The 15,885-nt window shown below is 55.7% G+C and overlaps 1 protein-coding gene across 1 annotated transcript in view; it reads right to left on the reverse strand.

Annotated features, from left to right (window-relative positions):
* Positions 1 to 15,885, reverse strand: part of LOC119098665 (guanine nucleotide-binding protein G(o) subunit alpha) — a gene marked incomplete at its 3' end in the record, with an annotated part of 52,387 nt that overhangs the window by 18,584 nt on the left and 17,918 nt on the right. Inside the window, 1 exon segment of the mRNA XM_037221647.1 lies at positions 15,221 to 15,362. Within this exon segment, the coding sequence (XP_037077542.1) occupies positions 15,221 to 15,362 (142 nt within the window).

The following is a 15,885-nucleotide window of genomic DNA, read 5'->3' on the forward strand; positions in this document are numbered from 1 at the left end:
GGACATGACGCCAGAAGCCAACTGAAGCTCGATCCCGGATGCTGGTCTCAGCGGTCGCGGCGGGCGGGCGCCACTCACAGCGTTGCCGCGCCATCAAGCACACCTCGCGACTCAGCGGCGACAAAAGCGGAGTGCTCAGCTGAGTCAGGCCTGTCAGGCCGGGGCCCGTCCAGGTCATCTGAGTCAGGCCTGTCACCAGGTCCCGAAACCGCACGTTATTTGGCTGAGTTTGTCAGAGCCAATATAGACGATGCCGACGACGCAGGGGACTGAACGTCCGGCTATAAATACGCCCTGACTGGCCAAACTCGAGTCATATTGGATGGCTCCGAGTGTGCGGACTCAGGGACGCACGGGCTGCTGATCCGACAAAGAGCCCGTCTGCCGGCGAGGAGCGGAATAATGCACTGCTGTCGTCGTCGTGAGGGTCAGCGAGCTCACGCGCCACCTTCGCGGCGGCGGGTCGGCAGGGAAGGAGTGGTGTGTGGGGCGGTCGGCTGGCGAGGGCCCACCGTCCCACACATGGATAAATGGATATAATGGATGGACATCGGTTCCGTCACCAAGACGGGACTGGTAGCGGTAACCGTGGAGTGACGGGTGGAGGGTCTGCTGATGGGTGAGCCGAGCGACGACAGCATGGGCTGGACAGCTGAGTGTCCTGTGTAGCGAAGCACCGGCCAAAAGGATATTATGGTTTTGTAGGGAAGACTCTCCGATGAATAATCATAAATAATCACTCGTGGTTAAAGGGTGTTCGGTCACGGGAACCTACTCCGCTTCAATGTTCAGCATCACATCAAACAGAAACGATGCCAGAGTGGACATACAGTATTGAAAGCTATTGTGTACACATACGCACCAATACCGGTGTCCCGGCTCTGTCCTTGCCTCACGCACGGCCAGCGATCCCGGTGACGTCATGCGAGTCAGAGAGGCCAGCTGGTGAAGCGAGCTGTTTTTCAACAGGAGTTGGCGCGGAAGCGGCCACTGCCTGAGGACGCAGAATGCGTACTGCACCAAGGAGGTGTGTGTAGCGGCTTGTCACATGCCTCGCCGTTCGGTGCTGTCCACGCTAGAGCTGGCCGATCATCGCGAACTTTCCACGCTCTGGGGGCGGCTGGGTGCCTCAGCCAATAAGGACTTCTGGCTCGGCGCAGCGCGGCCAGGCGGCCGTGGGGCGGGGCGGCCGTCTGGAGGGGCGGGACCGGAAGTGGGAGGGCGGGACGCACGGAAGGGAGGAGCGAGAAGGCGGGGAGTGGGAGGGGACGAGATGAGACTGCCGACAGAGCGAACGGGCAGTGGGGGCGGGAGGACGCGGGACGAGGCTACAGACAAAGGGAACGGGAGGGCGGGGAGGGGGAGGGGAGAAACTGCGGGCAAAGTGAATGGGTGAAAAGGAAGTCAGCAGATGGGCCAAAAGCGAGGAACACGAGTCTCGGACTCTGACAAATGAGGGCCGTCACTGCCTAAGCCAGACACAGTCTACAGAACGCCTCCTTGGTGCGGGGCGAAAGATAAATGTGACCAAAGGACCATACGTCTTCCTTGAGTCACCTGTTGCTGGATTGTTGGGAAGATTGCGCTTAAAGGGAAGACGATAAAGAAAAAGCCACAGACCGATTTAGACGGCCGAGTCATGATGACAGAAACAGTGTGCAGCTAGCACTGGTTTTGCAGTCATCTTCTAATAACTACTTGCATCAGTAGCGGTCGTGGGGCTCAGACCATAGAATGTTATGGGCACATCGGGCTATTTTTGTGTTTTGACGCTATAAACGACATCCAAACCGTTAACACCTCACCAACTTTTAGCACGTGTTTAATTTCGTACAGATACTGCCGGAGCCTAGACGCCTAAGTGCGGCCGAGTTTACCGTCAGTTACAGGGAGCTCAATGGCGACTGGGAGAACTTTACCGGCCTTTCTGTGAGCCCGTCCTGCGGGGAAGGTCACCACTGGACGGGCGGAGTTTAGTCCGCAGGCCGCAGCGGTGGACGGCCAAGTGGAATCGAGCCCAGCCCGGCCGGCAGATGCTGCCTGGAGGCAAGCCGCTCGGTGGGTGTGGGTGTGGGCGTGGGTGGGGGAGGCGGGGGGGGGGGGGGGGGCGAACTCGACCCAGCCGCCTGGCATCGCGCTGCGGCCTACGCCGTAACTCTGAAGCGCTTCCGAGTCCGCCTCACGTGGGCGCCCGGCGATATGAGTCTCTAAATGCACAGAACCTACCATATTCACACACACAAACACTCACGCTGAACAGTGAAGGAACAAAAATAGACGATTCCATCGCCAGCGGCTATATGCACAGGACTCTGTCGCTATCGGTGATCAGACGTGTGTTTCTGTCGCAGCGGCGCGCCACAGCTGCGTCGCGACGCGCTCTCCCTGGCCCGACCTGGGTCGGTGACGTCGGCTGCACGCGGCCCGGCGCGCCGGCAAATATTGGCACGATGATAGAGTGGCCCCGATAGGCGGCAGCCGGCCGCCACCACCGCGCGCAACACCGTGTTGAACGCCATCGACCGGCCCATTACCGCCCACGGCGTCGCAGCACTCAGTTACCGCGAACGAGGCCATCCCGGTGGTCACGTGTCACACGTCCGCGCCGCTCAGCAATTACATGCACACTGTCATCCATCGGCTGCCTGCATTCTTCACTCCCTGCGCGTCTACATGCTTTTGTTTCCTGTTGTAATAGGTTGGCAGGAATTGGACTGAGCTTGCCAAGCTCGAGCAGCCACATTCTTTATAAGATTTCTACTGACCGCAAACTGTAAGCTTATGAACCAATATTGTTGATACCACTACACGGAAAATGCAAGCTAATTTTATGCCATGTGCGCATTTTGTGAGAGAATTACGTCATCAATCACACAAGCGCTTAAGGTGTGGTTTGAGATCATTCGTTTATCTTCCTTCGTTTGCATTCGCACGGTTTATTGGATGGTTCCAAAGAGGCGTTTGAACCACAAAATATTTCATGTTCGCAGAAAGATTAGGTTATTGAAAACGCTACGGGCCCGGAAAAGGAACCATCACAAATAAAGCATGACGAAGGTCACAAAGAAGCGATGCTTGCACGCGCTGGGAAAACTGGCTGCCGTCAGGTCGTTAGCAAGGCTAGAGAGCGCCCCCGCAGGAACAGCGCGACGAGGTAAAAACTTGAGCGACGATGGTACTTGCATTTGGAGGGAAGAGAACACTATTGCTACACATCGTGTTCTCTTCCACGCTGTTAAAATAAAAACTAAGAGTCTGAGACCGAGTGAATAAAGCAGGGCCGTGTTTAAGGGATTCAGGCGACACGTCCCTGCAGTCTGAATTTTTTTGTCCGCACCGCACACATCCCGCTAATGTTTCGGCCTCATGTTGTGGCCTTGTCATAAAATTAAGACTACACCCACTCCGCGAAAACACCTGTTCTAGTTCATGCTGTGCCCCTGGAGCTAAGCGGAAGACAAACTGCGAAAGCAGATCTTCGGATTTACAAACCACGAAAGCAAATCTTTGGATTTAACTTTTTAGAGCGAGTTAATCAACAGCGGCTTAGCAACGCTAATAAAGGCGATACGGTGCGACGGGCACAAAAACTGCTAAGGGCCGTTTAACAAAAAGCATTTTGGCGCGAAAAGAACGCTCGCATTCAGGAACGGTGTCCCCCAGCTGCCGGCCGGACCGGACCGGTCGATCATGCATAAACCATTCGCCCGCATATATACATATACATATATAATATAGATAGATAGAGAGAGAGAGAGAGAGAGAGAAGAGAGAGAGAGAGGAGAGAGAGAGGAGAGAGAGAGAGAGAGATATATATATATATATATATATATATATATATATATATATATATAATATATATGCAGGAGAAATCGGTATATATATATATATAATATATAGATATAGATATAGATATAGATATAGATATAGATATAGATATAGATATAGATATAGAGTATAGATAGATATATATATATATATATATATATATAGTATATATATATATATATATATATATAGGATATATATATTACATACACATACATGTGTATATATGAGATTCATATATATATATATATATATATATATATATATATATATATATATATAGTATAGATATATCATAGAACAAACATATATGTGTGTATACATATATATACATGTTTTTATATTTTTATACACATTGCTCTCGTGACGCCGATCAGCAGTAATGTTCAGGAGTTTGTGGATATGTGTGAGTGCTCATCGAGTTATAACCGATAACTGGATAAACTCGTATCAATATTGCTTTTTATAAGGCATTGCAATGGATGAAGGCGTCTTTCATTTCCAACGACAGCTTTGCATAAGCTCTACATGACTGATAAACTGACATATCTTGAAGCTATCCATTTATATTTATATATCTATCGATTCAACTAGCCTGTTCATATCCCTTTCTTTCTTGAGGTACCTCACTCTGTCGCCCTCCCCTCACCCTCCATTTCTCCCCTTGTCTACCCCCACTTCGTTGCTCGCGTGACGCAGTCGCAGCGTTCTTCATTTCCCCAGCCCCGGCTGACCGCTTCTGCGGCGTCACGCTAGGCCGCCCGCCAGTGGAGCCAGCCGCTTTGCCTCGGCTGATAAACAAAGCCCCACCTCCCCCCCCCCCCCCCACCCCCTCCTCCCCGGGTCACGCCACACGCAGGGCGACCTCAATGGGCGCCCACTTGACCCCGTTCGGCGCTGGACACCATTTCTCGCTGGTGGAGTTGATCGATGCGAGTTTTTTTTAGTCCCAAAGGAAGACTGACGCAGCGAGGCCAAACTGAGCTCGATGCTGAGGCAGACGCAAGCACAGCACAGCAGATCCTAGTCCTTCACCCACAAGGTCAAGGTCATGGATGGACTAACCCCTCGCCCTGACCAGCCACTGTTCTCACCCACTAGCTTGCACCCTCATGGTAGACAAGCCATATGCGGGTGTTGATCGCCCGCTTCCTTTCCACTTACATTTGATTGCGTTGTGCACTCATTTCTGGTGCCACGTAGCTGTGTGACGTGCCCTTATCACGGTCACGTTCCGAAGGTTTAATTACGGCCGCCGCCCGGCTGCTGACAGCAGGCCATGTTTGCACACGCCAGTGCGCCTTTCATGGGACACCGCCGGCCCTACAAGGTTTGGAGTGTTGGGACGACCCCTGATCAATGCAGAGCGCCAGGGTGGGAGTACTGGAGCTGTAACTGGAGCTGTACACTGGGGCAGGCCCATGGAAGGACCCAGGTGGATGGGGAGAGGGGGCGGGGGGAAAAGCCATGGGCCTCCAAGACGGCCAATTTCGGACGGTAAATAACCATTTCTGGATTTTAAGGAAAATTTTAACTCCTTTTACAAGGAGTTTGCTTCAGAGGATTCCCTAGGGGTGAATGGAAGCGACATTCGATGAGTTTTATTTTTCACAAATCAAAACTGTACCTAACTTCGACCACCAAAACCGACATTCCTTACCCATGACGGCGTTCCGAATCCACCATTGCGCATGGACAACAGTCGGAACAAATGAGAGATAATACTACACTTCGTCGTCGTTGCAGCCGCGTCGTCCACAACGCCAGAGGCTCAACTTCTTCAAAATGATTAAATGCACATTCATCTTCAGATAATATTTTCGCACAATGCTGAGATTATTGCCAAGACTTTACGCCAAGGATCCGAGGCGTTAGGGGGGGGGGGGGGAGGGGCTAGATTTGCCTGAACACACGTGGCTCACTTGTGTGCGTTGTAAAAGGACCCCAGAAACATATTCGAGAATGATACCAGGGGCGCATGGCCCCCGCTATTATAATTTTTACTTGGCTGATATGGCTGTGAATAAATGCCGGTGTAAGAGAACGTGGCGTGCACTCCCCTGGACTCGTCCAAAAACCGACTGGTATCTGCGAGTGTCGGGACTCTGCCGCCGTCTCTGCGGCTGACCCCTGACCCCCGGCGAATCGGGAGGCCCGCGGTCACGTGACGCCCCCCGGCACCCCGTCAGATGTAGAGCTCGGAAGACAGCGAGGGCGAGGGCGCACACTCCGCATAATCACACCGCACCCCCAACTGATTGTAACCAATCATACCACTCTACCAATCTACAAACACTCGTAATCGTCTATGAGATCGGTGGGGACACTGAAACCGTACAACTCGACTGGTTGCCGGCGAGCGCGACCGCTCCTCCGCGGTTCCTGCGACTCTCTCTCTCCCTCTGGAGGATCCGGCCGAGGCGATGGTAGCGCCGCACCGTTGCTGGACACGAACAAGTCATTTTTGCGCACACAGCACTCATTCAATTCATGCTCACCACAACAAAATGACTGAAAGTTCGTACTGGCGTTCTACACTTCATCGCGATCGCTCCACGATAGCGATGGGCGCTCCGCAGGGTCCGCAACCAACGGGCTTGATGGCACGGCAGGCGGATCTGAGCCGCCCTCCGTGGACTCATGATTCGTTACAATGTTCTTCATCGGCAGCGTGCCTGTGTCGTCCCCAAACTCCCCACCCGCGCCGGGCATTCGGCTCCCGTCTGAGCCTTTCTGCGGGTTCCGGTGCCGCGGGCACCGCACGTGCCAGGGCGTGCCGTCGACCCCAGCCACCTGGCCCGACACGACCCGCGTAATTACGCCCTGGCGCGACACATCGGTACACCGCATGGCGGGCCTCCGGCGCCGCATCCACACCGCATGGCCGACGCAAAACGACGATGAGACGGGTTCCTGCATCGGCGGCGGTGCGGGCTCGGCAGCGCGCTGGCCGGTCGGCAGGTCGGCACCGCCTGCGCGGGAATACCTGCGCCGTCGGCGCGCTCAGCGAGTTAGCACCGTCTCGCGGAGTCGCATTGTGCCGATGCATCGCTTCACTGACGGAGCACCGTTGGCGGGCAACCAGCACTATTATAGTTCGGTGGTGGCGCTCCACGATTCCGTTGCCACCGGCCTCGTGCGCCGCGCGAAACAGCAGTCGAACCCCGCACTTCGCGGCGAATCCAACCATTCGCCGGCTCCGGAAATCAGTGGTATTGTCCAGCAAAATCTCAGCCGGCGCGCCTCGTTCTAGGAACGCTCGATGCAGATGATCCGTCACTTCTGCCGCGTCAGACCGTCACAGTGCGCTCCAAATACTGTACCGGGACGGCCCGCAGTCTACGATCGTGAGGTAGAGGCGGCCTTGGCAATGGGTCACGTCGATCGCGAGTCGGGTCCATGTTGTCGGGACGCCAGTTAGCCGAACCGCCAGCGAGTCGGCACCGGTTCAATCGAAAGGCACACATCGCACTGGCTGACGACGGCTCGCACGTCGGCCCGTGCCCCGTCCGTTCGTGTATGCTTTTAATCCGGGCACGAACTTGCTTTTTTGTTTAAATTGCTGAACCCGAACGAAGTCGCTTGCCGTGGGCTCGTGAGCGGCTTCTTGGCGCCCCCCCCCCCGCCGGGGCGGGGGGGGGGGCGCGACTTCTTCCGGCCCGATAGTCGCGGAGACCGAAGTCTCATGTCGCGGGGGTGCCGTGCAACATTTTGGCGCGGCGGCTGCTGCGGCTGAAGTCACATCTCGAAGCTCTGCTCGCAGCCAGGTCTGGGGAACTCGGGCGAGCGCGTCGGCAGGATTGTCTTGTGACTGCACCAGCTGGGGGGTCACTGAAAGCTGGAACTCGTCAACCAACTGTCGCATGAGGCCAATCCAACGTCTGATCAGCATCTCCCCCCTGCGCCTTTGTTCTGAGACGAGAGCGTCCGCTCAAGGCGTCACTCAATCACTTGAACACTGGCCGAATCCGTGCGTAAGCTGAAGAGCTTAACGCCCCATGCCAGGGTCATGTTCACGCCACTCATCGCCGCGACCAACTCGGCTATGCTGATGTGGTCCGCCGCCTTGGACTCTGGCCGGAGCCACGCGGCATCCTCGAGAACGCCGCCCTCCGTATCCTCCAGGACTACCCCGTTCGCGATGGCGCTCTCATCAGTCCACACCACGAGCTCCCGGCCGACCATTCGCCACAGCCCACAAGCAGGGTCAGTTGCCCTCACCCGCGTTGCGACTACCTGGATATGTGCGCGCAACGCATCATCCGACACTGCGTCGTTCCACCCGATCGTCAGGCCGTTCACTCGCCTCTTTAGCCAGGCAGCTGCTGGCCGCAACCATCCCGCCACGGGAGGTGCGCCACCAACTGTCCACACCACGCAAACACTGCACGCCGGGTGAGCTCGGTCGGCGGTGGAGGCACCTCATTGTCTCGACACCACCGCAGCTCATCATCCCGACCCTCCACTCGAAGGCCGAGCATTCGCGCTCCGTCCGCGACGCGCTCCGGTGGCTTGCAGGCCAGCCCGTACCTCGCAAAGTGCTCCACCACCTTGTCGGCGCTGACCACGTCTTCGTAGACGAGCAGGTCGTCCACATAGGCGAGCACTCCCCGGCTGATCGCCTCGTCCTCATGCAGCACCGCCTGAACAACGGCCTTCGTAATCAACGGCGCCACATTGAGGCCGAATCCGAGCCGCGTGAGGCTGTAGGTGCGGCCTTTGACCTGCACAGTCTGATACGGCCACAGCTGGCGCTCCAGACGCAGCTGGAAGCACGATTTTCGCAGGTCGACCACGGCCAACCGGGCATCATACTGGCGCCAGCGGCGCAACTGCTTGGAGCACACGTCGGCATCCGCGGTGTGCGCGGTCACATGCCGGTTGAGTTCGCGGTGGTCCAACACCGCCGCGTCGCATGCCGGCTCGTCACTTGCCTCCGGCGCCCCCTGCGTCGCGACACCCAGCTGCACGTCAGTCGGGGACCGAACACTGGTGCCTCCTAACGCGGTGATGCCGGAAATGTCGATCAACACGTCCAACCCCAATAGACGATCCGGGACCACCAGCGCCGCAAGCATTACTCGCTTGCCTCTGTAGCCGAACGTCACCTGGGCGGTGCCCACGCACCGCAGCACTCCGTCGTTCACCGTTCGCATCTTGACCGCGCACGGGCGCCACGTGCGGCAGCAGATCACGTGAACCAGGGTGTCCGTACATCCCGTGTCGAGCAGGGCACGCCGGGGGCGCTGTTCCACCAGCAGTGTCACGACTGGCAGAGCGCGCGCTGCTGCTCGGGGGAATGCGCTGGCGTCAACGCAGCCCCGCTGCCCGTTTGGGCACGCCGCTGCCAGGTGACCCGCCTGTCCGCAAGTCCAGCACTTCCGGACGGGTCGCCTTACCGGTCGCGCCTGTTGGGTTCCTCGTTCTTCATGCGCTCTAGCCGCTGCCGCTGCTGCACCGGCACGTTCGTCGCTCAGCACTGCCGGTCTCGCACCAGGATGCTCGCCAGACCCAAAGCCTCCGCCCGGGAGTCAGCGCGGACAGTCCTCCGTACCTCGTCGGGCAGGCCGGCGACAAAAGCGCACGTGAGCGCGTTTTCCGGAAACCCCACCGCACAGAGCTGCGAGACGCCGGAGATCCGCCAGGAACACGTCAGTTGACTCACCAGGCAGCAGCCGTCGGCTGGTATATGCGTTGTACACGGCAAACCGATCCATCGCAAAGGCGTCATAGAGAGCGTCACGCACGGTGTCACTCGATTTGCGCGTCTCCTCCGGCATCTGCAGCCAGACGGGAAACGCGCCACCCGTGGGTCGCGCCGGCAGAATGCTGGGCAGGTCTGCTCCACGATGACGGCAGAGCACGGCCGCCCTCGTGAACCACTCTACGCCGTCGGCCGTGCCATCGTACTCGGGGATGAATCGCGCGTCGAATGGGCCTCCACCAGTCACCGTGGCCCTTCTGTCCACTCCGGCGTAGAGTCGACATCACCGGCGCTGGGACACTCGCAACAGTCGCTGTCAGAGCGTCGCCACTGGCCGCGGCGGCCTCCGGCATGACGGCCGAAATAGCTTGTAAGAGAGCGTAGCGTGTATTCGCCTGGACTCGTCCAAAAACCGACTGGCACCTGCGAGTGTCGGGTCCCTGCCGCTGCCTCAGCGGCCGACCATTGACCCCCGGCGAATCGGGAGACCCGCGGTCACGTGACGCCCCCCGGCACCCAGTCAGAGGTAGAGCTCGGAAGACAGCGAGGGCGAGGGCGCACACCCCGTGCAATCACGCTATAGTCGGCAATAAAAAATAAGTGAAACACATACAATAGTGCCGTGGTCCAAAAGATGCGATGTTGTTACACGACATGCAAAAAATATCGTACGCTTGCCGTGCGGACTATTCCTTTTTCCAGTGAAGCTTTTCGTTTGTGCCCATATTGCGAAGTCCTGCATGAATCCCTGCTGATCACGTGTAACGTACAAGGTTTGACCCTCTTAGAACTGGGAAGGTGCTGATCACGAGAAAGCCGCACTGAACCCCACTCCCATACAGGCGATATCTCCAGCATGACACAGACGGTAACCCAGGGCGTACAAGGCGTTGCCTCCCTCGTGACACAGGACTGCTATCCACTGCGACCCATACCTTATTAGTGGGACCCGATCACTGCCCTCCATCGTGACCGGTCCCCATCCCCAGCGCGACCGCGCCTTTATCTATAGTGTGACCTAGTCTCCGTTTGATACCGACCAGGACGTGTACTCACCCTGGCGGACTCAGGCCATTTCTGCCGCGAGGCGCGAGTCGGTCTAACTGCGAGTGAAGGGTGATGAGATACGTTGATGCAGTGTCAGAATGGGCATCGCTCAGTGGTCAAATCATGCTAATTTTGCCCAGAGTTGATGTGGCGAGAATAGCATGCTCAATTAATTCAGGCCAGCTCCAGAACACACGTGCCCAGCCAACGCCGGCTCCGACTGTCTGCCAGGCAAAATGAGTTTGAGGCAAAATGAGTCCGCACCGTTTCCTACCATCCGGACATCCCCTATGCCGCCTGGCCATCCCCTGTGCCGCCTAGGCAGATCTCTTTTGCCACATAACAGTCTTCCGTGACACCTAGCGGTCTCCTTGTGCCGCTAACAGTCTCCTGTGCCGCCTGGCATCCCCTGTTCCGTCTGACCGTCCCCTTTGTCGTCTGACGTCTCCTGTCTTAGCCTGCGTCCCCTGTTTCTGTCTGACCTTCCCCTGTGCCCGCCCCTGGCCGTCCCCGGTGCCGCCTGGCCGCTCCTGTCCGTCTGACCGCCCCTGTCCACCTGGCCGCCCCTGTGCCCCCTGGCCGTCCCCTGTGCCGCCTGAACTGTCTCTGTCCGTCTGACCGTCCCCCTGTGCCCGCCCTGGCCGTTCCTGTGCCGTCGATCGTCCCCTGTGCCGTCGGAACCGTCCCTGTGCCGCATGCCGTCCCTGTGCCTTCCTGACGTCCCCTGTGGCCGTATGACCTCCCTGTGCCGCCTGGCCTCTAAACTGTGGCCGTCTGACGTCCCTTGCCGCCTGCGCGTCCCTTTGCTCACCTGCCGTCTCATGTGCCGTCTGACCGTCCCCTGTGTCCGTCTGTCGTCCCCTGGCACCCTGGCCGTCCCCTGTGTCCGTCTGATCTTCCCCTGTGCGGCTGATCGTCCCCTGTGCCGTCTGACCGTCCCCTGTGCCACCTGACCGTCCCCTGTGCCGTCTGACCGTCCCCTGTGTCGTCTAACAGTCTCCTGTGCTACCTGGCCGTCCCCTGTTTCGTCCGACCGTCCCCTGTGCAGTCTGGCCGTCTCCTGTGCCGCCTGGCCGTCTCCTGTGCCGCCTGGCTGTCTCTGTGCCGCCTGGCCGTCCCCTGTGCCGCCTGGCCGTCTCCTGTGCCGCCTGGCCGTCGCGCCTGACGTTTCGCTGCGCCGCCGCCTCACTAACCTGAACGCGGCCGCCATCGACTGGGCGGTTAGGCCCCGACGCTGCCCGCCACAGCGGCGCTGCACTGACACAGGATTATCGCCTCTAACGGGATCGATGGCGCCCGTGTCGAACACCAGCCACAAATCTGCCGGCCGATCGGTCCGACGGCCACGATTGACAGCGGCGCCGGCTGTGTACGCCACCGCGTGAGGCTCGCGGTCCGCTCGGCGGGAGGTGACGCTCCCCTCCACGACCATGTAGCCATCGGCAGAACCTGCGCTCGACTGCTTTGGACGAGGCAAGTTCGGCTGCTCTCTCTGAGACTGTGCATCATACTCCGATCATAAATTCAGTTCAAAGTTCGAATTCGGGACGAATCGATTAATTCTGCTCCAATCCAGCAGCAAAGTCTGTGGCTGATTCCGATGCATATTTGAGAGGTGACGACTTCCATCACAATTGTTTTGAGTGGACATGTCTTCTGTACATGGGCTAAATAAGACCACATTGCGGCTTTACTAATGCAATCAGACAGAACCACAATGTTGGTGATACAATCAGTGAGCGAGAGACAGACGAGCGAGACCATAGAAGGTGTCAGTGTTGTCGGTTGTGATGTAGAAAGAAGAATCCAAGGGTGGCCAACCTGGCTATGGCCCTCCCCCTAGGATGGCGTAAGTTGAGCAAAACTAGCATGTTTCTAGACACAAGTGTGGAGTCATGGTCACGTCTCTGTCTCGTCTGCCTGCTGAGATCTGATGTCAGTCCTCAAAGACGCCGCGACAGGCGTGGAGTCATGGTTGGCACATGGCAGCGCGGTACTCCCTGGACATGCCGACCTGCACTGCGGTCTATGCGACTGCCGGCTGTCTCTTCGTCCGAGCTGGCCGCTCTAGTAACGCTGCGACGCCATATCGTTAGGGTCTGGTCTTAATCGCACTCGCATTCTTCAGTTCCTTTGCATTTTGAACAGTTCATCTTTCTATGTTAATTCAATGGGGAAACCTAAGTCAGAGTGGTATCATCATGTTGCAGGAAAGCTGGCGCGGCCAGACGACTTACATGTAAAGGCTTCGGCACTTGCACAGCACACTTTTAAAGTTTTAAATATGCCCCCCGGTGGTCAGTGAAATATGACATGCTCGGGTGTGGGGGTGGGTCAATCTATCCACCCCTAAAACATAACAAGTGAAGGCAACTAGGTGCACCGATTTTCAGAGCCTCAGATCGGCGACGTTATTTACCTCTTACAAAGTCGAAATGACAAAACACCTTTGCGATAATATATGTTGTTTAAATTCAGCATCAAGAACTACTCGAGGCAACAATTTGTTCAAAGCAAAAGGTTGATCGAGGTCACCTTAGGTCTGTGACCTTCCCTGGCCTGCATAAAGGTAGCCGTCTATTCGTGATCAATGAGCCTCAGACTACCCCATAATAAGTTGTCAAGTTAAAAAGCTGTTTGGTTTCAACTTTGATATGCTCTCCATACCTGACCCAATGCCAACGGAACTACAGCTTTAAGGAATGATTCAAATAAGGTATTCGTATCACAGCTGGCACCATTATTTGGGCCACCGTCGCCGTCTGTTGTGTTGGTTACACAGCGCTTCCACCAGTTAACTCCCCGACCGGCGGGTGCTGTGGGGGCCTGAGCAGTACTGAATGATACTTGACTGTCATCCATGTATGCGTCGCAATTCGGCTTCTCTCCTTAGAATTGCTGCAATTCAAACTAGAGGCGGCCGCATGAAGCGGTTGGAATCCCTGTAATTTCAAGGAGATGATTCGGGTTGTGACGCATGAATATGTCATAGCCAAGCACCATCTAGGTTCTTTCGGGATTCCATACATCTGACGACGGCCAGGGAGTGAACTGGCCGAAACGTAGGTGATTAACACACCAGACAAAGACGAACATCAGTGCGCTTATTCCATCCGTGTCAATGGAACTAGTTGTAATCCTAGTTTTCATTGAATAATTGTCTAAAAGATCATCTCAAAGTTGTATAACTTCGTCCAAACCTCCTTTCTCGCGTTAGCTTGAAACATTCCCTGAGCATTGCCTTTGCCGACAACCATGGCCAGCCATGTGCTTGCTGCAGGTCAGCGACCTTCAAATGAACACATTATTTTTGCACAAGAATGAATTTTTTCGTCGGAGTCAACGCAATGTTTAACCATCAAACTCCCTTAGGTTTTTCAAAAAGACATCCCTCAAGGCATTTCGACCCATTTTTATGAAGGAACGCAATGTAAAAAGCAATTGAGCCGTCTTATAACCAAAGTCCAATCAAATAGCTTTCCCATTCGTGGCACAGATGGCTGTTCACGGTGTAGGGTGCGAAAACAGCTCATTGGGAACAGGAAAACTGTACCAATCAGTGGGACGGAGGCGTTAGATAGCCTTGGACGGAGGCGACCAGTACCAAGTTGCAATTAATTACGCATTTGAGACAGACTAAACGTTCACGGCAACGCATCTTTGCAAAGGATTCATAGGCCGTTTATCATAGGCCATACCTTCACTGACAAGTGTCTTCACCTCACCGACAACTGATAACACCACAGTCACAGAAAGAAATGGCAATACGCGTTTTCCTTGCTATAGAAAGACATCATCATTTACGTGGTTTATCTACATCATTCGGCACAATTCGTTCCCCTAATCAGAGAATATATTTTCGATATTCCGGATAATTCTGTTAGATTACGCGGTGGCCGAGGCCGTCCCAAGACCGCAGTCATGGGGACTGAAATCCGCTGCCAGCGCTCCCCTGATCAATTGCTGATCCTACCGATACGTCCACGATATGAGCAGCGAAAAAGTGGTGAAATGTGGTTTTGGGGTCAAAAAGTGGTTTGGGGTCAGTCGATAGCTTTGATCTCCCACCAAAAATCTGTGGCATCTGACATAATAGTCATCGGAGGCAAATTCGTAGAAGCGAATGATACCATTCGATGTAAACCTGGGTTCCCCACCGTCTTACGTGCACGGTTAGAGAACCCGCCCAGAGCCTAGCATCTATATGTTTGACTGAAGAATAGACTACGACTTATACAGACACAATACAACTCCACGTTCCAAAAATATAATTCGATGCGAGTAATGCCGTTACAGCTGTTAATGGTACACATGGAGGCACGGCTGAATGGAGACCATGTGCCTTGGCACGTCTGTGGCTGTGTGTGTGTGTGTGTGTGTGTGTGTGTGTGTGTGGTGTGTGTGTGTGTGTGTGTGTGTGTGTGTGTGCGCGCGTGCGCGCGTGCGTGCGTGCGTGCGTGCGTGCGTGCGTGCGTGCGTGCGTGCGTGCGTGCGTGCGTGCGTGCGTGCGTGCGTGCGTGCGTGCGTGCGTGCGCGCGTGCGTGCGTGCGTGGGAATTTCCGTCGCCGTCTTAGGCCTGGAAATGCGGGGGACCACAGACCGTCGAAGATTACATCGACCCTCGCCGAGACTTCGTCTCACCTCTCGCTCGTTGTTGGCGAATTGGATGCCCAGGTTGGTCATAGCTCTCAGGATCGCCACGAGTGACTGGATGGTATTGCTATAGACCACTGGACGATACTGCTTGAAGTCCTCCGCGGTGAACCCGCTCTCGTGAATAATTCTGAAAAAGGTACGAGAGCACAGGTGAGGGCCGCCAAAATTATATTATAACCTCTCGATCTGTGTCGTTGGGGCTTAACGACGCACCCACCTGCTGAGGCTACATGGCGTTGACTGTCTCTCACCTTGGCCGGAAGGGCGGGCACCGCGAAAATCGATCCCCGTACTTCTGTTTCCCAGACGTGCAATGGTCAACGCAGACGCGTTAACCACGGCACTAACGGCACCCGCTGCCCTCTCCACTTGAGGACGAACTTGCAGATAAGAATTTGTTGCCATTTCTACCAGTTTTATTTTAAACTTCCGGCAGCGAATACCATGACCGTAAGCAGACTGCGAACAGGGCGAGAAGAATCCGCGTAAGGGAAGGCACCCTTTACTAAATAATTAGCTTAGTCTGGTATGACTCTTGAAATGTGATGATTTAAGATTATCCCACAGTACACTCACACAATGAACTGGTTGGTGGAAGAACCCTCCTGCCGTAGAGATCTCGGTTGCCCCGCTCCTGACTCCGCAGGAGT

The sequence above is a fragment of the Pollicipes pollicipes genome, unplaced genomic scaffold, assembly GCF_011947565.3.
Source record: "Pollicipes pollicipes isolate AB1234 unplaced genomic scaffold, Ppol_2.1 Scaffold_4740;HRSCAF=5597_pilon_pilon_pilon, whole genome shotgun sequence".
Classification (NCBI taxonomy): domain Eukaryota; kingdom Metazoa; phylum Arthropoda; class Thecostraca; order Pollicipedomorpha; family Pollicipedidae; genus Pollicipes; species Pollicipes pollicipes.